At 41.6% G+C, this 27,292-nt stretch overlaps 1 protein-coding gene across 1 annotated transcript; it reads right to left on the bottom strand.

The window, feature by feature from the left end:
* Positions 1–84: 84 nt before the first annotated feature.
* Positions 85–25,297, bottom strand: LOC112262140 (hippocalcin-like protein 1). Its single transcript, XM_024437858.2, has 4 exons — positions 25,069–25,297; positions 7,299–7,842; positions 2,462–2,567; positions 85–1,269 (listed from the first exon to the last, which is right to left on the bottom strand). The coding sequence occupies exons 2-4, from the start codon at positions 7,674–7,676 to the stop codon at positions 1,172–1,174; spliced, it is 582 nt and encodes a 193-aa protein (XP_024293626.1). The 5' UTR covers positions 7,677–7,842; positions 25,069–25,297; the 3' UTR covers positions 85–1,171.
* Between the last annotated feature and the right edge of the window lie 1,995 nt (positions 25,298–27,292).

The raw sequence follows: 27,292 nt of genomic DNA, 5'->3' as shown, positions 1-27,292 counted from the left end.
GGTGCCTTGGGCCTTTCTCAGGTGCCTTGGGCCTTTCTCAGGGGCCTTGGGCCTTTCTCAGGTGCCTTGGGCCTTTCTCAGGTGCCTTGGGCCTTTCTCAGGGGCCTTGCGCCTTTCTCAGGGGCCTTGGGCCTTTCTCAGGTGCCTTGGGCCTTTCTCAGGTGCCTTGGGCCTTTCTCAGGTGCCTTGGGCCTTTCTCAGGTGCCTTGGGCCTTTCTCAGGTGCCTTGGGCCTTTCTCAGGGGCCTTGGGCCTTTCTCAGGTGTCTTGGGCCTTTCTCAGGTGCCTTGGGCCTTTCTCAGGTGCCTTGGGCCTTTCTCAGGTGCCTTGGGCCTTTCTCAGGTGCCTTGGGCCTTTCTCAGGTGCCTTGGGCCTTTCTCAGGGGCCTTGGGCCTTTCTCAGGGGCCTTGGGCCTTTCTCAGGTGCCTTGGGCCTTTCTCAGGTGCCTTGGGCCTTTCTCAGGTGCCTTGAGCCTTTCTCAGGTGCCTTGGGCCTTTCTCAGGTGCCTTGGGCCTTTCTCAGGTGCCTTGGGCCTTTCTCAGGTGCCTTGAGCCTTTCTCAGGTGCCTTGGGCCTTTCTCAGGTGCCTTGGGCCTTTCTCAGGGCCTTGCGCCTTTCTCAGGGGCCTTGGGCCTTTCTCAGATGCCTTGGGCCTTTCTCAGGTGCCTTGGGCCTTTCTCAGGTGCCTTGGGCCTTTCTCAGGTGCCTTGGGCCTTTCTCAGGTGCCTTGGGCCTTTCTCAGGGGCCTTGCGCCTTTCTCAGGTGCCTTGGGCCTTTCTCAGGTGCCTTGGGCCTTTCTCAGGTGCCTTGGGCCTTTCTCAGGTGCCTTGGGCCTTTCTCAGGTGCCTTGGTGCCTTGGGCCTTTCTCAGGGGCTTGATACAGCATATGCAATACTTCACTTCATTCTAGATGTCATTGTTGCGCAACAAACACTATCAGGATACTAAAACATACTTATGGACCAAAACATGTGGGCACATATTACATTTACAGTGAAATACAATATGAAAATGATTACATTTTATAAACATCCTCCTATGGATTGAAATGGAACTGTCACAGTACAAATCAAACCATCTTCAAAACAACAGTGATGATAATTACAATATTTATATAATATTAGTCATGTGACAGTGGGCTTAAAAGTAGTGTGTGTGTGTGTGTGTGTGTGTTCAGAACTGACTGGCACTGCTGGGGTCACATTGTAACAGGCGGACTATTGACGGGTCACTCTTGGCACCTTTGATGAATTCCTCCAGGGACAGCCTACCTGCAATAATAAGCCACATGATTGGATGAGGAACTTGGTTACTCATCGACGGTTAAGAATAATTCAAATTGGTTAAAAATAACAGCTATGGGTGGAGGCAGAGAAAGAGGTACAGTCTAAAGTGGCTCCCTCTCATACACTGATTTCCCTCTTCTGCAACCCACTTAGCCTGTGTGGCTCAGTTCAAAGCTATCACTTAGCCTGTGTGGCTCAGTTCAAAGCTATCACTTAGCCCGTGTGGCTCAGTTCAAAGCTATCACTTAGCCTGTGGGGAAAGGAAAGAGGGATACCTAGTCAGTTGTACAACTGAATGCATCTTCTGCATTTAACCCAACCCCTCTGAATCAGAGAGGTACAGGGGGCTGCCATAGTCAACATCCATGGCACTGAGGGAAAAGTGGGTTAACTGCCTTGCTCAGGGGTAGAACGACAGATTTTTTTACCATGTCAGCTCAGGGATGTCTATCCAGCAACCTTTCAGTTACGGGCCCAACGCTCTAACCGCTAGGCTACCTGTGTGGCTCAGTTGGAAGGTCATGGGTTTAATTCCCCCAGGGATCACACATACTCAAACTCCAGTCCAATGACTATCAACCCAACATAGCTGTTACACCAAGAGATCCGAACCCTTTGACAAGGTCGCTAGATGTTGGGTTAAGGTCTCTATTGTCGGAGTCCATGTTTCTTATGCCTTCACATAAAGACAGAGGGCTCCTTCACATAAAGATAGAGATTCGCCTAATAAAGCAGGCCATTAAATTATGTGCAGAAATAATTTGATTCTCTCTTTCAATCAATTGCTATCAAACTATTTAAATATCAGACTATCAAATGTTCAGACTCTCAAGCTATCAAACTATCAAATGATCAGGGAGAAGAGAGAACCATCAGTAAAGTTGTTTTTATCCTAACCCCTTTATGGGCCTGTAGTTGAATAGCCCTGCAGAAGAAACCACTTAATAGTGACGGCCTGCACTAAAAAGTCCTGGGTTGGATATGTTCCAAATGGCACCATATTCCCTATATAGTCCCAAATGGCACTATATTCCCTATATAGTCCCAAATGGCACCATATTCCCTATATAGTCCCCAAATGGCACCCTATTACCCATATAGTCCCAAATTATTCCCTATTCCCTGTATTTGTGGAATAGGGTGCCATTTGGCACAAATCCCATGCTGGGTTCCTCACCATCGTTGTTTGAGTCCATCTGTCTGAAGATCTTGTCTGTCCTCTTCTCAGGTGTGGACTCGTCTTCTGGCATCTTCATGACCGAGGACACCATTTTGTAGATGGCCTAGGGAGATGGCACATTGATGAATAGAGAGAGGACCATAGGAGTAGATACTTAAAGCTAGAATCCTTAATTGAAACAATAACAATGCAGGCTCCTCTGTTTGGTTAAAAAGCTGAGGAATGTATACATATATCCCCTAAAATTCATATAGAGCTATGGATGCCAGGACTGACTGAAAACTATAGTTTTAACCATGTTTTATAAGCTATACAGTGTTTGTTTACATGTACATTGTTTATAAACATTGTAGTAAAACAAGATTCTATTTTGGGTTCTGATGGGGTACGACAAGCTCATGAGTTGGAGCCGTGGTTTATGATGCGCTTTTTGAGGCACTGTGCTTTTACCGGTGTTTCTAGCATTATCCACTACTGTTGCTGCAGGCAGAAGATTCTAGGAAATGTTCTGTAATTGACACAAGTTTTCTCCAATCAATCCAGGTCTGGTTGTGCCTGTGTATTTGGTGGGGGGATTGCCTAAACCGGGTGAGGCGTAGCTCTGCTAATCTGAATTTAAATATATATATATATATATATATATATATTTCACAGGGAACACTATTTGTAGATCAGTGATCCTACAGTTGTGGCCAAAAGTTTTGAGAATGATACAAATATTAATTTCCACAAAGTTGGCTGCTTCAGTGTCTTTAGATATTTTTGTCAGATGTTACTATGGAATACTGAAGTATAATCACAAGCATTTCATACGTGTCAAAGGCTTTTATTGACAATTACATGAAGTTGATGTAAAGAGTCAATATTTTGCAGTGTTGACCCTTCTTTTTCAAGACCTCTGGCATGGTGTCAATTAACTTCTGGGCCCCATCCTGACTGATGGCAGCCCATTTTTGCATAATCAATGCTTGGAGTTTGTCAGAATTTGTGGCTTTTTGTTTGTCCACCCGCCTCTTGAGGATTGACCACAAGTTCTCAATGGGATTAAGGTCTGGGGAGTTTCCTGGCCATGAACCCAAAATATCGATGTTTTGATCCACAAGCCACTTAGTTATCACTTTTGCCTTATGGCAAGGTGCTCCATCATGCTGGAAAAGGCATTGTTCATCACCAAACTGTTCCTGGATGGTTGGGAGAAGTTGCTCTCGAAGGATGTGTTGGTACCATTCTTTATTCATGGTTGTGTCTTAGGCAAAATTGTGAGTGAGCCCACTCCCTTGGCTGAGAAGCAACCCCACACATGAATGGTCTCAGGATGCTTTACTGTTGGCATGACACAGGACTGATAGTAGCACTCACCTTGATTTCTCCGGACAAGCTTTTTTCCGGATGCCCCAAACAATCGGAAAGGGGATTCATCAGAGAAAATGACTTTACCCCAGTCCTCAGCAGTCCAATCCCTATACTTGTTGCAGAATATCAGTCTGTACCTGATGTTTTTCCTGGAGAGATGGGGCTTTTTTGCTGCCCTTCTTGACACCAGGCCATCCTCCAAAAGTCTTGCAGATGCACTCACACCTGCCTGCTGCCATTCCTGAGCAAGCTCTGTACTGGTGGTACCCCGCAGCTGAATCAACTTTAGGAGACAGTCCTGGCACTTGCTGGACTTTCTTGGGCGCCCTGAAGCCTTCTTCACAACAACTGAACCGCTCTCCTTGAAGTTCTTGATGATCCGATAAATGGTTGATTTAGGTGCAATCTTACTGGCAGCAATATCCTTGCCTGTGAAGCCCTTTTAGTGCAAAGCAATGATGATGGCACTTGTTTCCTCGCAGGTAACCATGGTTGACAAAGGAAGAACAATGATTCCAAGCACCACCCTCTTTTTCAAGCTTCCAGTCTGTTATTCGAACTCGATCAGCATGACAGAGTGATCTCCAGCCTTGTCCTCGTCAACACTCGCACCTGTGTTAACGAGAGAATCACTGACATGATGTCAGCTGGTCCTTTTGTGGCAGGGCTGAAACGCAGTGGAAATGTTTTTTGGGGATTCAGTTCATTTGCATGGCAAAGAGGGACTTTGCAATTAATTGCAATTCATCTGATCACTCTTCATAACATTCTGGAGTATATGCAAATTGCCATCATACAAACTGAGGCAGCAGTTTGTGAAAATGAATATTTGTGTCATTCTTAAAACGATTGGCCACGACTGTACAGTATACCTCACGTTGCTGATCCTCTCCAACAGGCTCAGAAGTTGTAGTAAAAAATGTGGGTCAGTTAAAGGTAAAAATCCACAAAATAACTATTTTGGTATTTGTTTCATTAGTCCTCTATTGATTCAGTCCCAAACTGTTTTACATGTCAGTGATCAAGTTGTCAAGATTTAGAACTTTCAAAATACAGAAAGTTTCCCAGTATGATGCATTTTGCACCATATGACCTCTTGACGAGCTCGCTAGATGTTGGCTTAACCTTTTTATTGTGGTGGGCTAAATCAGGATCACACAGAGTGTTTCTTGGTAGTCTTAAAACAAATCCACTTTGAAACAAATGAATACACCTCACACACATGGTTGTGGGCTTAAAACAAGAACACACCAATACAGATATGGAGTTGAAATATTTCAATTTTACCTTTTGAGTTTGCATCCCAATATTGCACTTTTTACACATCACAGAAGACTGAAATATAACAAAACTGTTTGATAGTGAAACACCGGATTTTCAGTGGGTTTTATGTTTATTAATTATGAAAAAGAACAATAGCATTCCACCCATGAGGCCACTAGACTACAGGAAATGGATCTATGGTTGCAACACTACCCCCTTCCTTCAGGAGAGTGTGTCCCCACACTTACTATACCAACTCCCTCACGTGTACACGTCTCTTGGAAGGCCTCAAGGGCACCATCCGACTTCTGAAACCAATGTAGTGAATTCTGGGGGAAGCCCCGACTGGGACTCAACCTCTGATCCAGCGTCTGTCAAGCCAACACCTTAACAGTTACACTAAGAGGTTCGTAGTAGCTACAGCGCATTCAGAAAGTATTCAGACCACTTCATTTCCCCCACATTGTTACTTTACAGCCTTATTTTAAAATGTATTAAATGTTTCCCTCGTCAATCTACACACCGCATAATGACAAAGTGAAAACATGTTGTTTAGAATTTTTATCACATTTATTACAAACAAAAAACAGAAATACCTTCTTTACATAAGTATTCTGACCCTTTGTTATGAGACTCGAAATTGAGCTCCGGTGCATCCTGTTTCCATTGATCATCCTTGAGATGTTTCTACAACTTGATTGGAGTCAACCTGTGGTAAATTCAATTGATTGGACATGATTTGGATAGGCAAACACTGTCTATATAAGGTCCCATAGTTGACAGTTTAGAGTAAAAACTAAGCCATGAGGTCGAAGGAATTGTCCGTAGAGCTCCGAGACAGGCAGAGATCTTGGGAAGGGTGCCAAAACATTTCTGCAGCATTTAAGGTCCCCAAGAACACAGTGGCCTCCATCATTCTTAAATAGAAGAAGATTGGAACCACTAAGACTCTTCCTTTAGCTGGCTGCCCAGCCAAACTGAGCAATCGGAGGAGAAGGGTCTTGATCAGGGAGGTGACCAAGAACCCAATGGTACTACTCTGACAGAGCTCCCGAGTTCCTCTATGGAGATGGGAAAATCTCTCAGAAGGAAAACCATCTGTGCACCGCTCCACCAATCAGGCCTTTATGTTCGAGTGGCCAGACAGAAGCCACTCCTCAGCCCACTTGGAGTTTGTCAAAGGCACCTAAAGGACTCAGAGCATGAGAAACAACATTCTCTGGTCTGATAAAACCAAGACTGAACTTTGGCCTAAATGCCAAGCGTCACATCTGGAGGAAACTTGCCACCATCCCTATGGTGAAGCACGGTGGTGGAAGCATCATACTGTGGGGATGTTTTACAGGATAGTCAGGATCCAGGGGAAAGATGAACGGAGCAAAGTACAGAGAGATCCTTGATGAAAATCTGCTCCAGAGCTCTGAGGACCTCAGACTGGGGCGAAGACTGTGAATGTCCTTGAGTGGCCCAGCCAGAGCCTGGATTTGAAACTGATCGAACATCTCTGGAGAGACCTGAAAATAGCTGTGCAGCTACTCTCCCCGTCCAACCTGACAGAGCTTGAGAGGATCTGCAGAGAAGACTGAGAGGAACACCCCAAATACAGGTGTGCCAAGCATCCCTAAGAAGACTCGAGGCTGTAATTGCTGTCAAATGTGCTTCAGCAAAGTACTGAGTAAAGGGTCTGAATACTAATGTAAATGTGATATTTGCATTTTTTAAATTTTACACACACAGAAAAAATGTCTAAAAATCTGTTTTTGCTTTGACATTATGGGGTATTGTGTGTGGATTAATGAAGGGGAAAAAATGATTTCATTAATTTTCGAATAAGGCTGTAACGTAACAAAATGTGGAAAAGATGAGGTCTGAGTACTTTCCAAATGCACTGTAATTCCAAAAATGTATGTAGCAATTGCAGATTCTAGCTTCAAGGTGGTTAAATGAGGGATACACTAATTAGCACTGTCTACTTACTATGTGATAGATGCTGTGTTTTGACACTTCAGTCTATTAGCTTCCACAAACTTTACTAATTTCTATAATCCATTGGTCCTTGTGTTGATTTTATAACAAATTTTAAATTCGTATTTACAACGACGGCCTACCCCAGATCAAACCCGGACGATGGTGGGCCAAATGTGCGCCGCCCTATGGGACTCCCAATCACAACCGGATGTTACGATACATCGGTGGAAGATAGGGTATTGAGACTAACCTGTACGATCTCCAGCATCTCCGCGCGGCTGATGTATCCGTTCCCATCCAGGTCGTACATGCTGAAGGCCCACTTGAGCTTCTGCTCCAGCTTGCCTCGTGACGTTACGCTCAGCGCGATGATGAACTCCCTGAAGTCTATCGTCCCGTCTGCGTTGGTGTCGAACGTGCGGAAGACGTGCTCGGAAAATTTGGAGGCGTCCCCGTACGGGAAGAAGTTGGCATAGATCTTCTTGAACTCATCTGCAGTCAGGTGGCCCGTGGGGCAGTCTTTTAGGAAGCCTCTGTACCACTCCTGGAGCTCGTGGTCGGTGAACTCTGTGTTCTCGCGCAGATCATTCAGCACCTCCGGCCGTAGCTTGCTGTTCTGTTTGCCCATGGCTGAGGCAGCCCCTCCTCTCGCCCAGTTTGTGTTTCTCTCCCTCCTTCAAGACAAGTCTTTTGACGTTTTCTTGTTTTCTTTCACAGTCTTGTGTTTTCCTTCACTCTGCAACGGACTCCTTTTTCCTGGAGGGGAATGGGCAGGGGGGTTGATGGAAGATAGCCTATAGAGAGGACAGAGAGAGAGAACCTGGTAATAGGGATACGTACACTAGGTATATTTTTTATCCTTTAGAAGGCTAGGATCCAGTTTGTTTGGAAAGAACCCATGACAACATCTGGCCAACTCTGAGTTAGCATCTGCATGACAACATCTGGCCAACTGAGGTAGAATCTGCATGACAACGTCTAGCCAGCTCTGAGGTAGAATCTGCATGACAACGTCTGGCCAACTCTTGAGGGAATGAGTTAAAATGTCATAAATGTCTAATTGATCAACAGCCCTGCCACAAGCCATTACTCATTCTAGTTCTCAATCAATGAAAACCAAACAGAAAAACTGAAGTCTTCAATAATGGTATAATCTGAAATGAGTCGACTTATATCTTGAAAACTTCACTACACACTTTTTTGGGATTGTATTAACAGCGGACTAATGAAAAAAAAAATATAGTTTTGAGTGAACTATCCCTTTAACATGCAGTGTACTCATTCACAAATGAAACAAACAAGAGGATACTAAGGCAACGAGCAGCTCAAAATATGAAACTCCAGCTGTCCGTAATGAAATACAATGAGATCTACATTTTTTTTTAGATAAATCGCTTTATGCATCTGATGGAAAACCTACAACACATAAATTAGCTGGTTAATCCTGACTAATTTGCCAATTAATTTGTCTATTAGGAGATGAAAACTTCACATGCAGCGCATATTCATTAGGCATCATTATTGACCTTAAAGAAAAATGTTTACATCATTAGAATGTTTTACAAATATGTCTAAATGGTTTTTCAAATACATGTGTGATTTTCCATTGTCGTGAGTTTAGCTATGCACACTGAGTGTATTAGTTGTGTGTATGCCTTTATATTTGAGTGTCTGATAATCCATTAATTAATAAGACTGCATTACGATTAATGAGAAACAACTACCATCTGCTATAAAATAAACACTAGTTTCAGATGAAGACAGGAAGATGGAAGGTACTATACAGGACATGATGAACTACAGGAAGATGAAAGGGACTATACAGGACATGATGAACTACAGGAAGATGGAAGGTACCATAGAGGACATGATGAACTACAGGAAGATGGAAGCTACTATGCAGAACATGATGAACTACAGGAAGATGAAAGGGACTATACAGGATATGATGAACTACAGGAAGATGGAAGGTACCATACAGGACATGATGAACTACAGGAAGATGGAAGGTACCATAGAGGACATGATGAACTACAGGAAGATGGAAGGTACCATAGAGGACATGATGAACTACAGGAAGATGGAAGCTACTATACAGAACATGATGAACTACAGGAAGATGGAAGGTACCATACAGGACATGATGAACTACAGGAAGATGGAAGGTACCATAGAGGACATGATGAACTACAGGAAGATGGAAGGTACCATAGAGGACATGATGAACTACAGGAAGATGGAAGGTACAGTACTATAGAGGACATGATGAACTACAGGAAGATGGAAGGTACCATAGAGGACATGATGAACTACAGGAAGATGGAAGGTACCATAGAGGACATGATGAACTACAGGAAGATGGAAGGTACAGTACTATAGAGGACATGATGAACTACAGGAGACTAGATGGAAGGTACTATACAGGACATGATGAACTACAGGAAGATGGAAGGTACTATACAGGGCATGATGAACTACAGGAAGATGGAAGGTACAGTACTATAGAGGACATGATGAACTACAGGAAGATGGAAGGTACCATAGAGGACATGATGAACTACAGGAAGATGGAAGGTACCATAGAGGACATGATGAACTACAGGAAGATGGAAGGTACAGTACTATAGAGGACATGATGAACTACAGGAAGATGGAAGGTACTATAGAGGACATGATGAACTACAGGAAGATGGAAGGTACAGTACTATAGAGGACATGATGAACTACAGGAAGATGGAAGGTACTATACAGGACATGATGAACTACAGGAAGATGGAAGGTACTATACAGGACATGATGAACTACAGGAAGATGGAAGGTACTATACAGGACATGATGAACTACAGGAAGATGGAAGGTACTATACAGGACATGATGAACTACAGGAAGATGGAAGGTACTATACAGGACATGATGAACTACAGGAAGATGGAAGGTACTATACAGGGCATGATGAACTACAGGAAGATGGAAGGTACTATACAGGACATGATGAACTACAGGAAGATGGAAGGTACTATACAGGACATGATGAACTACAGGAAGATGGAAGGTACAGTACTATAGAGGACATGATGAACTACAGGAAGATGGAAGGTACAGTACTATAGAGGACATGATGAACTACAGGAAGATGGAAGGTACCATAGAAGACATGATGAACTGCAATCTTGCATTGTGGTATTACACAATAGCTATTTTTTCTGTGTGAGGGTTCTTTCCTCTTTTGTCCTCTATTTCTCCTCTATTGTTCTTCAAGCAAGATGGAGGCCGATGACATCACATCAGAACATCAGACCAACTCCTTGAAAGCCCTACTCCTTCCACTTTGCAGTTGTGTCTAAACACCCTTTAGTTTGTGTACTCTACTGTTTTTATACTTTTGAGTTTAGCGTTCAAGGTTTGCAGAACCGTATCTCAATCAAGGATGCATTTTTAATCAAAGGGATGTGGAATGAGCAAGTTCGAGTTTTTCATCATGGGTCTTGTTCTGGTGGCAGCTCTGCCGAGTGAATCTGATTTTCAACCAAACCTTAATCACACTGCTAACCCTAATGCCTAACCCTAACCTCAAATTAGGAACAAAAATATATATTTTTTCTTTAAAAAAAAAATACAATTTAGCCAGTTTTAACTTTGCAGCTGGCCTATCTAAGGGGAAATCGATCAGTTCTGCCTCCAGGGCAAGACTCGTGACAATAAACGTCAACTTGCATAGAGTCATAATAAACGCTAACCTACGGCCTGACCCATCTCCTTATGTATTCCTAACCCCCTGTTGCAAAAAGTGACATCCAAAAAACATATAACATTTTACATTTATATTTGAGTAATTTAGCAGACACTCTTATCCAGAACGACGTACAGTAGTGGGTGTATACATCTTCATACTGCCCCCGGTGGGAATCAAATCAATATACAACCCAAAAGGCTCCTAGCGTCCCATGCATGTTTTCTTTAACCTAAACACTAAAACTAAGGACATTTATACATATGAAAGTCACTACCCTGGTTTAGTTCCTGGAGTGTTTGTGAGAATTCAACAGAATACGTTTTGCTTTCACAAAACACTTTCAGGGTGCAATTAGCAAAACGCACATTCTACATGACGTTCGTGAGATTGTTTACAACGGGCACAAAAGTTCCACGCGACTCGCGCTGCCGAGTCACAATACCTGGTAATCTGGTCCTGGATCTTGGACCCACTACCAAACGCTCCAGTATCTGGATCATAAGAGGATATGTGAAAGTGGCCTAAAACTGAAACTAAGGGGCTGGATTCAATCCGTGTCGCCGAAGTATCGTGGAAGATCGGCATTAAAATATAAAGGTAATTACCGATTGAGCCGACATATGCAGTGTTTACGGTGAATGCAGTCTCCGCTTTTAATTGCCAATCGCGCTATAAAGCTGATCTCGAGCACTACGGATTGAATAGAGCCTTAAATAATATTAAAACAAAATATAAATATCTGTATACAACTTCAACTAAACAAACAATAGCAAATCAGGTCTAAAAAACTACCTGAAACTAAACTGAATTCAAGATACATGTATAATATAAACACTATAATAATATTGGTGTGTGTCTGTGTGGGAGACCTGCTAGTGGGTCTAATGCCCTGATGTGAGTAGATGGAGCATGCAGCATGGAGCATTCTCTGTGGAAATCTCATATCAGGGCATTAGAGCCCTGCCACACACACATTAAGTGGTGCTGGATGATCATTGACTGTAGGAGGGGTCGAATGCTTCGGCCTGCTAGTCAACTCAAATATCATTGTAGCAGACACTCAAGTCAATTCCAGTCCAAACTGCTTAATAGGACTAAGCCAGGGGGAAAGTAGGGAGCACATATTGTTACACTATATTCGCATGGCAAATAGAATGATCAATGTCGGTCTTGGGGGGCAGAATCCCTTCTGCTTTACATCCTCTCCTTCGAATAAGGGACTGATTCAGACCTGGGACACCAGATGAGTGCAATTAACTACTAGGTAGAAACAAAACAGTTTTTCAACCCTTCAGAACCGTAATTGAACAGCCCTGGCTTGGAACAAGCATCCCCAGGAGAGGGAATATTTTGGGCAGACAGGATGGATAACTGTCATAATGACAGTCATCCACAATGACAGTCATCCACAATGACAGTCAGCCATAATGACAGTCAGCCATAATGACAGTCATCCATAATGACAGTCATCCATAATGACAGTCAGCCATAATGACAGTCATCCATAATGACAGTCATCCATAAAGACAGTCAGCCATAATGACAGTCAGCCATAATGACAGTCAGCCACAATGACAGTCAGCCACAATGACAGTCAGCCATAATGACAGTCAGCCATAATGACAGTCAGCCAAAATAGCGTTCCACATGACAAACATTTTTTTTGTTGTTGGTTCAAATCAAACTGTGTATCGTATTGGCAGATGCTTGGCACCCCCTGGCTTGGCACCCCCTGGCTTGGTTGTGTATTATGTTGGCAGGTGCTTGGCACCCCCTGGCTTGGCACCCGTTGGCTTGGCTGTGTATTGTGTTGGCAGGTGCTTGGCACCCCTGGCTTGGTTGTGTATTATGTTGGCAGGTGCTTGGCACCCCTGGCTTGGCACCCGTTGGCTTGGCTGTGTATTGTGTTGGCAGGTGCTTGGCACCCCTGGCTTGGCTGTGTATTGTGTTGGCAGGTGCTTGGCACCCCCCTGGTTTGGCTGTGTATTGTGTTGGCAGGTGCTTGGCACCCCTGGCTTGGCACCCCCTGGCTTGGCTGTGTATTGTGTTGGCAGGTGCTTGAAACCCCTGGCTTAGGTCCCAGTGAGTCCTTTGTGTGATGGTCCGACAGCTGGCACTATGCCCTCAGAGCCAGGAAGCCAGGGCTTTGGGGCCTTCTGGGACTTCCCTGGGTGGTTTTCTAAGGACTGCTGCACTCACTACCCCATAATCACAAACTGGTTGAATCGATGTTTTTCCACATCATTTCAACAGAAAAATGCAATGTGATGACATTGTGGAAAACTGATTGGATTTGAAAAAAGTCTCAATGTAAAGGAATTTGGTAAATATGTCCTTTTAAAAATGTTTTAAATCCAATGTCATGGTTAAATTATTTGTTGATTTTCATGTTGAATTATTATTAGTGGACAACTCAATTAAATGTAAATCAAACTAGATGTTGAACTGAAGGGGTATTGTTTCACCTCACAACAATAGTGAGCGCAGGGTTCAGACTGTTCAACCAGGGCTAGGTTTAGTAGTTCAATCAAATCTGCACAAAAAAAAAACAATGTTCCTGTCTGCACCTTGAGAAGACTTGCTTCAGATCCTATAACTGGGACTAAGCTAACTGGTTTGGGACAGATCAACTGTTATACATTTCATATGTATGCATGTACACTGAACAAACATATTAACACAACATGCAACAATTTCAAACATGGCGACGGATAACAGGGATGGAAACACATTTCTGCACACAATTTGAGCGAATAATCTTTTTGTGCGTATGGAAACGGTCTGGGAGTCTTTTATTTCAGCTCATGAAAACATGGGACCAACACTTTACATGTTGCGTTTTATATTTTTTGTTGATTGTATTTTTCTCCATGCAGGGAAATATCCGCTTTTCGAAAGTGCAGGTTTATTGAGGACACCAAAGTTAACACACTATTGTAACGCTTCTGAAATATTCTCCTCATAACATTGTCGTGTTGCTGTTTGTTGCGACCTGGCTACCTGCCAAACTTTTCATTTATTACTTTTAATAACCATTTAACACATTTACGAACATCTTAGTTTTTTTCTCGCTCAACTTTCTTCATTCAACTTTCAACCTCGCACGCTTTAATACTTGGATACCAACAACCGAGCCAGGCTACCAAGAGCTGGACTCATTCAACGCTCTCTTTGGGTGTTCCCTCCACGGCTGTGGATGCCCCTCCAGCTACCTCTCCCTGTCCTAGTCAATAAACTGCCTGGGTACAGCCTGGACCACCGCGGCCCCCTTCCTCTGGGCCGTGCTCTCTCGATCAGAGCTCTGTCCCTTTGGCTGTTGAGGCCTGCACACAGCCCTCTTCTCAGGTGAGTTCTTTGGCTCTGGCCTCACAATCTGCTTTGAGACACGGCAGATGCTGGATCATTCCGGGCTATTGTGATAGGTTCGATGTTGAGGCATATATCTAAACCTGGGGCAACGACTTTGTGTTTTCCTGGGCAAAAGTTCAGGATATCACCAGGTTGCTTCCTGGGCTGTGTGTCAGGGAATGATACTGTCATGGTTCATGGGGGTCAAAGTTCAGGACACCATCAGGTTGCTTCCCGAGGCTGTGTGTCAGGGAATTATACTGTCATTGATCATGTGGGGTCAAATGGCATTATGAAAGGCAGCTCAGAACAGCTGAAGATGGATTTTAAAGAATTGATTGGGTCACTACTTGTCACCAACAAACGCCCCATAATATCTGTCCCTCTGCCCTTCCTAAATTGTGGCATTGAACGGTTCAGCAGGCTTTTATCCCTCCATAACTGGCTACCAGACTATGGCAGCTCTGTGGGTGTATTATTTATTGACAATTTTGATACCTTCTGGAAACAATGATGGAATTATAAAGAGGATGGGATCCACCCAAATCATTTGGGTTCCTGGTTCCTTTCACAGCATTGTAAGGCTGTGTTGACACAATGACTTATCAATGACCCAAGCCCAGCTCAGCTAATCCCTACCATTGTGTCGCTGAGTTGGCATAATGCTTAAGCAAATGTACATTATCCCAGGGGCGTTGGAAGACAATGTAAGTAACCTAATGTATGTCCCTCTTACTACCCTGAATGGCTCTGCTGATCCTACAGCTATTGTATGCAGCAATCATATGCCTATGAACCATTTATACTGTTAGCACTGAGGTGGTGTGTCCTAGTAGGAAGTCCACTGTGTGCAGCATTTGTTTCACCTGTCCTCGTGCTTGTCTCGACCTCCCTCCATGTGTAACCCATCCAGGTGTAACCCATCCAGGTGTACCCCCTCCAGGTGTAACCCATCCAGGTGTAACCCCTCCAGGTGTAACCCCTCCAGGTGTAACCCATCCAGGTGTAACCCATCCAGGTGTAACCCATCCAGGTGTCGCCCATCTTCCCACTATCCTGTGTATTTATACCTGTGTTCTCTGTTTGTCTGTTGCCAGTCATCTTCTCTGGTCAGGTTTTATCAACATGCTTTTCCGTCTTCCTTTTTTAAAATCAAGTTCTATTTGCTAGTTTTCCTGGTTCTGATTATTCTGCCTGCCCTGACCCCGAGCCTGCCTGCTGTCCTGTACCTGTCTGACTCTGACCTAATTACGAACCTCTGCCTGCACTGACCCCGAGCCTGCCTGCCTGCCATCCTGTACCTGTCTGACTATGACCTAAATACGAACCTCTGCCTGTCCTGACCCCGAGCCTGCCTGCCTGCCTGCCATCCTGTACCTGCCTGACTCTGACCTGATCACAAACCCCTGCCTGTATTCGAACTGCCCTTTGCCTGCCCCGTGTTTACAATAAATTATCTGACAACTGTACAGTCTACTTCCTGTGTCTGTATCTGGGTCATAGCCTGAGTCGTGATGCAGTGGTAGCAATACATGGTTATAAGAACTATAGAAAAGACAGAAATGCCAAAGGTGGAGAAGTGGCTGTTTATATTCAGAACCACATTCCTGTAAAGCTTAGAGAGGATCTAATGTTAAATACTGTTGAAGTAATATGGCTACAGGTTCATCTGCCTCACCTAAAACCCATTCTGGTGGGAAGCTGCTATAGACCACCAAGTGCTAACAGTCAGTATCTGGATAACATGTGTGAAATGCTTGATAATGTGATATCAATAGAGAAGTATATTTCCTGGGAGATTTCAATATTGACTGGCTATCATCAGGCTGCCCACTCAAGAGAAATCTACAAACTGTAACTAGTGCCTGTAACCTGGTACAGGTTAACAATCAGCCTATCAGGGTTAATAATCAGCCTATCAGGGTTAACAATCAGCCTATCAGGGTTAACAATCAGCCTATCAGGGTTAACAATCAGCACAGGAATGAAATCAACCAACATGTATTGATCAAATCTTTACTAATGCTGCAGAAATTTGTTTGAAAGCAGTATCCGAATCCATTTGATATAGTGATCACAATATAGTAGCCATATCTAGGAAAACCAAAGATCCATATCCTAAGGCTGGGCCTAATATAGTGTATAAGAGGTCATACAATAAGTTTTGTAGCGATTCATATGTTGTTAGTCTGTGGTGTGTAATGTGGAGCAACCAGACGCTGCACTTGACACATTTATGAAATTGCTTATCCCAGTTACTAATAAGCATGAATCCATTAAGAAAATTACTGTAGGCCTCCCGGGTGGCGCAGTGGTTAAGGGCGCTGTACTGCAGCGCCAGCTGTGCCATCAAAGTCCCTGGGTTCGCGCCCAGGCGCTATCGTAACCGTGAGGGAGGTCCGTGGGGTGACGCACAATTGGCCTAGCGTCGTCTGGGTTAGGGAGGGCTTGGTCGGTAGGGATGTCCTTGTCTCATCGCGCACCAGTGACTCCTGTGGCGGGCCGGGTGCAGTGCGCGCTAACCAAGGTTGCCAGGTGCACGGTGTACCCTCCGACACATTGGTGCGGCTGGCTTCCGGGTTGGATGCGCGCTGTGTTAAGAAGCAGTACGGCTGGTTGGGTTGTGTATCGGAGGATGCATGACTTTCAACCTTCATCTCTCCCGAGCCCGTACGGGAGTTGTAGTGATGAGACAAGATAGTAGCTACTACAACAATTGGATTCCATGAAATTGGGGAGAAAAAGGGGTAAAAAAAAACAACAACAAATTTTTTTTAAATTACTGTAAACACTGTTAAATCCCTGTGTAGTGATGAGGAATTGAAAAACTGTATGGTTGAGAGGGATGAGGAAAAATAAATGGCAAATAGTTCTGGCTGTACAACCGATTGGCAAACGTACTGCAAATTGAGAAATCATGTGACTAAACTGAATAAAAATAAGAAACTACACAATGAAACCAATATATACAGTGGGGCAAAAAAAGTATTTAGCCACCAATTATGCAAGTTCTCCCACTTAAAAAGATGAGAGAGGCCTGTAATTTTCATCGTAGGTACACTTCAACTATGACAGACATAATGAGAAAAATGCAAATTGCAAATTATGGTGGAAAATAAGTATTTGGTCAATAACAAAGTTTGTTCGTTGTTCATTCTTTTAATAAAGAGAATGTACGCATACCACGCATACCAATTGGTCTCCTTCATACGACGAACGTGACAACTACACATCCAAGTATATCTGACCAAATTATGAAAGGCAAGCATTGCAATTTTGAATCCCGTAAAGTAAGTGTGGAAGCGGTGAAAAAAGTATTGTTGTCTATCAATAACGACATGGCACCAGGGTCTGACAACTTGGATGGAGGATAATAGCAGAGTTTATTGCCATTCCTATTTGCCATATCTTCAATTTAAGCCTACTCAAAAGTGTGTGCCCTCAGGCCTGGAGGGAAGCAAAAGTTATTCCCCTACCTAAGTAAACCCCCCTTAACTGGCTGAAATAGCCAACCAATCAGCCTGTTACCAACTCTTAGTAAACTTCTGGAAAAAATGGTGTTTGACCAGATACAATGCTATTTACAGTAAACAAATTGACAACAGACTATCAGCACGCTTATAGGGAAGGACATTCAACAAGCAGAACACTTACACAAATGACTGATGATTGGATGAGAGAAATTGATGATAAAAAGATTGTGGGGGCTGTCTTGTTAGACTTCAGTGCGGTTTTGGCATTATCGATCATAGTCTGTTGCTGGAAAAACATATGTGTTATGGCTTTACACCCCCTGCTATACTGTGGATAAAGAGTTACCTGTCAAATGGAACACAGAAGGTGTCATGTAAGCCTTTCTAACATAATCTAGGTAGAATCAGGAATTCCCCAGGGTAGAGTCTACGCCCCTTACTTTTTTGCAATCTTTACTAACGACATGCCACAGAGATACACACTGAGTAAAGGCATTGTGTCTCTGTATGCGGATGCCTCAACACTATACAGGACAGCTACCACAGCGACTGAAAGGACTGCAACACTTATCAAAGAGCTGCAATTAGTTTCAGAATGAGTGGCAAGGGATAAGTTAGTCCTAAATATTTCAAAAACTGAAAGCATTGCATTTGGGACAAATCATTCACAAAATCCTAAACCTTAAACTAAATCTTGTAATGAATAATGTGGTAATTGAGCAAGTTGAGGAGACTAAACTGTTTGGAGTAACCCGGGATTGTGAACTGTCATAGTCAAAACATATTGATACAACAGTAGCTAGGATGGGGAGAAGTCTGTCCATAATAAAGTGCTACTCTGCGTTCAAACCTCTTCAACCTATTGGGGGCGATATGTCATTATTGGATAAAAAAACGTGCCCGTTTTAAGCGCAATATTTTGTCACGAAAAGATGCTCAACTATGCATATAATTGGCAGCTTTGGAAAGAAAACACTCTGACGTTTTCAAAACTGCAAAGATATTATCTGTGAGTGCCACAGAACTCATGCTACAGGTGAAACCAAGATGAAAGAGATATGTGAAAAACACCTTGAGGATTGGTTCTAAACAACGTTTGCCATGTTTCAGTCGATATTATGGAGTTAATTTGGAAAAAAGTTCGGCGTTTTTTTTGTAGCCAAACGTGACGCACCAAACGGACCGATTTCTCCTGCACAAATAATCTTTCAGGAAAAACTGAACATTTGCTATCTAACTGAGAGTCTCCTCATTGAAAACATCCAAAGTTCTTCAAAGGTAAATTATTTATTTGAATGTTTTTCTGGTTTTTGGGAAAATGTTGCCTGCTGATGCTAACGCTAAATGCTACGCTAGCTACGCTAGCTATCAATACTGTTACACAAATGCTAGTTTTGCTATGGTTGAGAAGCATATTTTTGAAAATCTGAGATGACAGTGTTGTTAACAAAAGGCTAAGCTTGAGAGCTAGCATATTAATTTCAATTCATTTGCGATTTTCATGAATAGTTAACGTTGCGTTATGGTAATGAGCTTGAGGCTGTATTCACGATCCCGGATCCGGGATGGCTAGTATCAACACTATCAGCAAGGCAGGTCCTAAAGGCCCTAGTTTTGTCGCACCTCGACTACTGTTCAGTTGTGTGGTCAGGTGCCACAAAGAGGGACTTAGGCAAATTGCAGATGACAGCATAGCTGGTCCTTGGATGTACACAGAGAGCTAACATTAATAATATGCATGTTAATCTCTCCTGGCTAAAAGTGGAGGAGAGATTGACTTCATCACCACTTCTATTTGTGAGAGGTATTGACATGTTGAATGCACCGTGCAGTTTGCCAGTAGTTTAAACTACTGGCACACAGATCGGACACCCATGCATACCCCACAAGACATGCCACCAGAGGTCTCTTCACAGTCCCCAAGTCCAGAACAGACTATGGTAGGCGCACGGTACTACATAGAGCCATGACTACATGGAACACTATTCCACATCAAGTAACTGATGCAAGCAGTAGAATCAGATTTTTAAAAACAGATACAAAAACACCTTATGGAACAGCAGGGACTGTGAAGAGACACACACACACACACACACACACACACACACACACAGAGGTACAGACACATGCATACAAACACACGATAACATACGCACTATACACAATGTTGTGGATATGTGGTAGTAGAGTAGGGGCCTGAGGGCACACACTTAAAATGTAGTGAAATCTGTTGTGAATGTCTTGTAATGTTTTAAAAATATTATAACTGCCTTAATTTTGCTGGACCCCAGGAAGAGTAGCTGATGCCTTGGCAGCAGCTAATGGGGATCCATAATCAATCCAAATCCAACTCAAACTGTAACATTTAAAGTCACATTGCTCAATGCTCTGGCCACATCTGCAGTGACCGAGGGTTAGCTCAATGATTGTGTTCATGTCAGAAAAAGTTATATACGTTATTAACTTCCTGATTTACCTTCAACCTGACAATTGTTTACTTTATATTACATTGACTAATTATAATACTTTGACATTACATTCACTATTAGTAATGCTTTATGACAATACATTCACTATTAGTAATGCTTTATGACATTACATTCACTATTAGTAATGCGTTATGACAATACATTCACTATTAGTAATACTTTATGACTTCACATTCCCTATTAGTAATGCTTTATGACATCACATTCACTATTAGTAATGCTTTATGACAATACATTCACTATTAGTAATGCTTTATGACATCACATTCACTATTAGTAATGCTTTATGACAATACATTCACTATTAGTAATGCTTTATGACATCACATTCACTATTAGTAATGCTTTATGACATCACATTCACTATTAGTAATGCTTTATGACATCACATACACTATTAGTAATGCTTTATGACATCACATTCACTATTAGTAATGCTTTATGACATCACATTCACTATTAGTAATGCTTTATGACATCACATTCACTATTAGTAAAGCTTTATGACATCACATTCACTATTAGTAATGCTTTATGACATCACATTCACTATTAGTAATGCTTTATGACAACACATTCACTAATAGTAATGCTTTATGACATCACATTCACTAATAGTAATGCTTTATGACATCACATTCACTAATAGTAATGCTTTATGACATCACATTCACTATTAGTAATGCTTTATGACAATACTTTCACTATTAGTAATGCTTTATGACATCACATTCACTATTAGTAATGCGTTATGACATTACATTCACTATTAGTAATGCTTTATGACATCACATTCACTATTAGTAATGCTTTATGACAATACATTCACTATTAGTAATGCTTTATGACAACACATTCACTATTAGTAATGCTTTATGACATCACATTCACTATTAGTAATGCTTTATGACATCACATTCACTATTAGTAATGCTTTATGACAATACATTCACTATTAGTAATGCTTTATGACATCACATTCACTATTAGTAATGCTTTATGACAATACATTCACTATTAGTAATGCTTTATGACATCACATTCACTATTAGTAATGCTTTATGACATCACATTCACTATTAGTAATGCTTTATGACATCACATTCACTATTAGTAATGCTTTATGACAATACATTCACTATTAGTAATGCTTTATGACATCACATTCACTATTAGTAATGCTTTATGACATCACATTCACTATTAGTAATGCTTTATGACATCACATTCACTATTAGTAATGCTTTATGACAATACATTCACTATTAGTAATGCTTTATGACATCACATTCACTATTAGTAATGCTTTATGACAATACATTCACTATTAGTAATGCTTTATGACATCACATTCACTATTAGTAATGCTTTATGACAATACATTCACTATTAGTAATGCTTTATGACATCACATTCACTATTAGTAATGCTTTATGACATCACATTCACTATTAGTAATGCTTTATGACATCACATTCACTATTAGTAATGCTTTATGACATCACATTCACTATTAGTAATGCTTTATGACAATACATTCACTATTAGTAATGCTTTATGACAATACATTCACTATTAGTAATGCTTTATGAAATCACATTCACTATTAGTAATGCTTTATGACATCACATTCACTATTAGTAATGCTTTATGACAATACATTCACTATTAGTAATGCTTTATGACATCACATTCACTATTAGTAATGCTTTCTACCTTCCCCTCCTCTAATCCCGATTCCCTCCTTTACTGAGTGCCTCCTCTCCCCTTATCTAATAACCAGGAAGGAAGAATAAGGAAGGAGAACTAGATACCAATCTCTAACTTCCTGGGATACACAAACACATCATAACACTGGAGTCTCGTTTAAATGATGAGTTGAGTTGTAACTTAAGCAAATACATGTTGTGATTAAAGATAGGAGGGGAGTGCCTTAGTTTTTGTCAGCCAGTCAGAATGATTAGACTAAGTCTGAAAGGAGTGTGACTTATCTGGACAGGGTGAGGCTTTAGGAAACATACAGTAGTGTATGATCCATCATTTTAAACCTTCTGGAAATGATTCAGAAAAAGAAATCATCCAATCATCATAATAAGAAACATTTAGAGGGTGGGACAACAACAAGGAATAAGAAAAACAGGAAGTGGAAAGTCGAGCAGCCCCAAAATATCCTGTGGGCTGCTGGGTAACAAAAGGGCCATCCACTTCCTGGTGTGGCGTTTTGGCCATCGCCTCCGTTCATCAAGGGAAGGAAGTCATTGTGGATGACAATAGGCTTGGAGAGCATACCCAGCCTGGACACACACACACACACACACACACACAGACAGAGTGAAGGAAGGATCTATTTTTATTACTGTGGCACATTGATTGAAATGTAAAATCTGTGTCCTGTGTCTCACCACATTAAGTATTTTGTATAAATAACTTCCTTAATTTCTTTCTCTCACCTTCTGTTTCTGTCTAACGGGGTATGCCTTCTCCCAGGGTGCACCACACATGAAATGAGATGACACTGCACACTCTTAAAAGCCCAGTGCAGCCAAAAGTGTGATTTTCTTGTGTTATATTTCCACACTATGATGTTGGAATAATACTGTGAAATTATGAAAATGATGATAATATCCTTTTAGTGTCAGAGCTGTATGGAAAGACCTACCTGAAATTTCAGCCTGTTTTGGTGGGATGGAGTTTTGGCCTGTGACATCACCAGGTGGAAAATTAGTTAAAGATGAATTCCAGGATCTTAACCAATAAATTCGTAACATATAGTACGAATTGGATTCGTGACGTAGTACACAACAAAAACAGGGATTACTTTTGGCCACTTTCAAAACCACTGGCTGAAATTAAACAAAAGTTTGACAGTGTAGGCCTCCTGAGTGGCGCAGTGGTCTAAGGCTTTGAATCGCAGTGCTAGCTGCTATTTTTGTGTATTTTTGCCTATTTTAATTGAAAACAATAGCAGTAAGGTGCTTAATTGTCACCTAGAAAGGATTTGATATTGAGATAAAAACGGCCGCATTGGACCTTTAAAGCAACACTATTAGGACACAGGGCTACATTCAGTAGCCAAACGTTATCGAACATTGCAGATACAAGTGCCACAAACAGCCAATGGGATGCTTTGATGTGCATACATGTCAGGAATATGCTATGTAGAATAAACATGCCTATCTGAACGTTCCAAAAGGTTGTGTCCTGCTGAACGCTCCCCAAGACGGGAAGGGCGAGCGATTTCCTGTGAAAACACGATGTTAGGAAACGGAATTCCCCACCGTACCTCTCCCCTATCTTAGGGACACGTTCTGAATGTCTCCATGTTGCTAATGACTTACTGTAACACGTCTACCTGCACTCGTCCCTCCTTTTAAAATTCACCTCTGTTTTTAGTTGATACAATGCAAGGAGACCAACAGAGACCCTCCAGTGGACCGTTACGTTCTAAAGCTGTCAATCATAGTACATGATGCCAGTTCCTCAGTCATTATCAGTGACAGTCATGATGTTTAGCTCTAACCTTTTCGAAAGTGTGCTAACCACAAATTGCTCAATAAATTCAGGACATCGCTAGACTTCAGTGATCGAGACAGTTCATAGTATTTATCGTAGACTCCCTTTGCAACGTTAAAAGAAACAATAAGGAGTTGACACAATAACAGATTGCCTGAGGGGCCATCTTGGCCCCCTCTGTGTACAGCACCACTTTCGACTACAATCCAACTCAGTGAAGCACGTTTCAGGGAATCCAATCAATCCCAATGTTTTCACAGAGAGAGAGAGATGATCAATCCAACTCAGCACGTTTCAGGGAATCCAATCGATCCCAATGTTTTCACACAGAGAGAGATGATCCCTTTAGCTTTGGGCTCAGTTCCTTCCTCTGGCACTTGCAGGCTTCTTGTGTGTTGTCTAATCTATAATAATTAGTTTTAGATTTCTAACTCACTGTCCTTTTAAACGCAAGTCCTTGGCTTGAAGCACCATTATATTTATATTAAATGAATGCGTGAATAAAATTAAAGGATTTCACGATCAGACAAGTCAGGTGACGTACTGATTTAATCAAAGCATCAAATGTTCTAAAGCAGAATTTGGTGAAAAAACAGGACTGATGATTTTTGCAACGTCAGTTCCAAATTAATTTCCAAATGTGTTAGTACACTACTGTATAGCTACCAACCATATTATATATCATATATATATATATATATATATTAAACAGCAAAAAATGTCATTCCCAAAAGGAATGCATTTGATAGTCCTTGAATCGTTCTTTTGACTTTCTCCAGTTCAACTATTCGTAACGGCCAATTACAACAGCGGCCAATTACAACAGCGGCCAATTACAACAGCTAAACTCTAAAGTCCTAATGGCAGCAGGTCCTTAATACATGGAGACAGGGCATCCCTATCGTCACATATCAAATACAAAAACACTCAGACAGACAGACAGGGGATCCCTATCGTCACATATCAAATACAAAAACACTCAGACAGACAGACAGGGCATCCCATATCAAATACAAAAACATCAGACAGACAGACAGACAGGGTCACATATCAAATACAAAAACACTCAGACAGACAGACAGGGATCCCTATCGTCACATATCAAATACAAAAACACTCAGACAGACAGACAGACAGACAGACAGACAGGGGATCCCTATCATCACATATCAAATACAAAAACACTCAGACAGACAGACAGGGGATCCCTATCGTCACATATCAAATACAAAAACACACATAAACACTCAGACAGACAGACAGGACACACACACAGACAGACAGGACGCACAGACAGACAGGACAGACAGACAGACAGACAGTACACACAGAGAGGACACACACAAACACACACACACACACACACTCCAAATAACAGCTACACATGCAATAGTTTTTGCATGACTTTCAAATGTTCCTCTCTTTCTCTCTCCCAGAATAAGCGTGCATATCTAGTCAGCTTACCACATGGAACTCTGACTCCCTCTTCTTCTCTCCACTGTCTTCTCTAAGCCAGAGTGTAACAGGATTCAGAGGGGCTCATCTGATCTGATCATAGTCGAGGCCCCCAGGCAAAACCACCGCTACTCCGCCACTAAGTACTGCCTAACGACGTCACTCCCGGGAGAAATAGAGAGAAGTGAGGGTAATTCTCTCACTGCGGCAGGCAGGAGACATTCACCAGATCCCCACACATCCCACAATCCCTCCCTCCTCCTCTAACAGGGTCACTACCCCTCCCAGCACTCACTCACACACACACGTAAACACACACACACACGTAAACACACACACACACACACACAGGGTCGCTCCTCCCAGCAGGCTTGACGGCTAACACACTCTGACTGGAGGATGCAGTTAGTTCAGAGATAAGTTAACATATTGTATTAGAACACATTCAGACATAACATACTGTATGAGAACACATTCAGGCATAACATACTGTATGAGAACACATTCAGACATAACATACTGTATTAGAACACATTCAGACATAACATACTGTATGAGAACACATTCAGGCATAACATACTGGATTAGAACACATTCAGACATAACATACTGTATGAGAACACATTCAGGCATAACATACTGTATGAGAACACATTCAGGCATAACATACTGTATTAGAACACATTCAGGCATAACATACTGTATTAGAACACATTCAGGCATAACATACTGTATTAGAACACATTCAGGCATAACATACTGTATTAGAACACATTCAGGCATAACATACTGTATTAGAACACATTCAGGCATAACATACTGTATTAGAACACATTCAGACATAACATACTGTATGAGAACACATTCAGACGTAACATACTGTATGAGAACACATTCAGGCATAACATACTGTATTAGAACACATTCAGGCATAACATACTGTATTAGAACACATTCAGGCATAACATACTGTATGAGAACACATTCAGACGTAACATACTGTATGAGAACACATTCAGGCATAACATACTGTATTAGAACACATTCAGACGTAACATACTGTATGAGAACACATTCAGGCATAACATACTGTATTAGAACACATTCAGGCATAACATACTGTATTAGAACACATTCAGGCATAACATACTGTATTAGAACACATTCAGACATAACATACTGTATGAGAACACATTCAGACATAACATACTGTATGAGAACACATTCAGACATAACATACTGTATGAGAACACATTCAGGCATAACATACTGTATTAGAACACATTCAGACATAACATACTGTATGAGAACACATTCAGGCATAACATACTGTATTAGAACACATTCAGACATAACATACTGTATGAGAACACATTCAGACATAACATACTGTATTAGAACACATTCAGGCATAACATACTGTATTAGAACACATTCAGACATAACATACTGTATTAGAACACATTCAGACATAACATACTGTATTAGAACACATTCAGACATAACATACTGTATGAGAACACATTCAGGCATAACATACTGTATTAGAACACATTCAGACATAACATACTGTATGAGAACACATTCAGGCATAACATACTGTATTAGAACACATTCAGACATAACATACTGTATGAGAACACATTCAGGCATAACATACTGTATTAGAACACATTCAGACATAACATACTGTATGAGAACACATTCAGACATAACATACTGTATTAGAACACATTCAGGCATAACATACTGTATTAGAACACATTCAGGCATAACATACTGTATTAAGGCACATCATACTGACAAGACCAAACTGGTAGTGGGAGTGGGGAAGTTTTTTTTCTTCCATTAAAAAAAGAGAGATTTCACAGACGAGGAGAGCCTTGGACCGAAACAAACAAAAGACACTGCAATTAAGGAACATACCTGGGTTTAAATAGTATTTGTAGTTTTCTTTCAAATACTTGAAAGGATCCTGAGGCTAGTCTGGCGCAACAGAGCCAATGGAATGCTGTTTTTATTTTATTAGGTCAATCAGTTATGAACAAATTCTTATTTTCAATGACAGCCTAGGAACAGTGGGTTAACTGCCTTATTCAGGGGTAGAACAACAACTTTTAAGTTCTCAACTCTGGGATTTGACCTTGCAACCTTTCGGTTTCTAGTCCAACGCTCTAACCACTAGGCTACCTGAACCCAGGTCTGCATTTGTGAGACAATTAACATTCTTACT

The sequence above is a fragment of the Oncorhynchus tshawytscha genome, linkage group LG11 (genome assembly GCF_018296145.1).
Source record: "Oncorhynchus tshawytscha isolate Ot180627B linkage group LG11, Otsh_v2.0, whole genome shotgun sequence".
NCBI lineage: Eukaryota > Metazoa > Chordata > Actinopteri > Salmoniformes > Salmonidae > Oncorhynchus > Oncorhynchus tshawytscha.
Note: the sequence above shows the minus strand (reverse complement) of the source record. Positions and strands in the feature narration are given on the sequence as shown.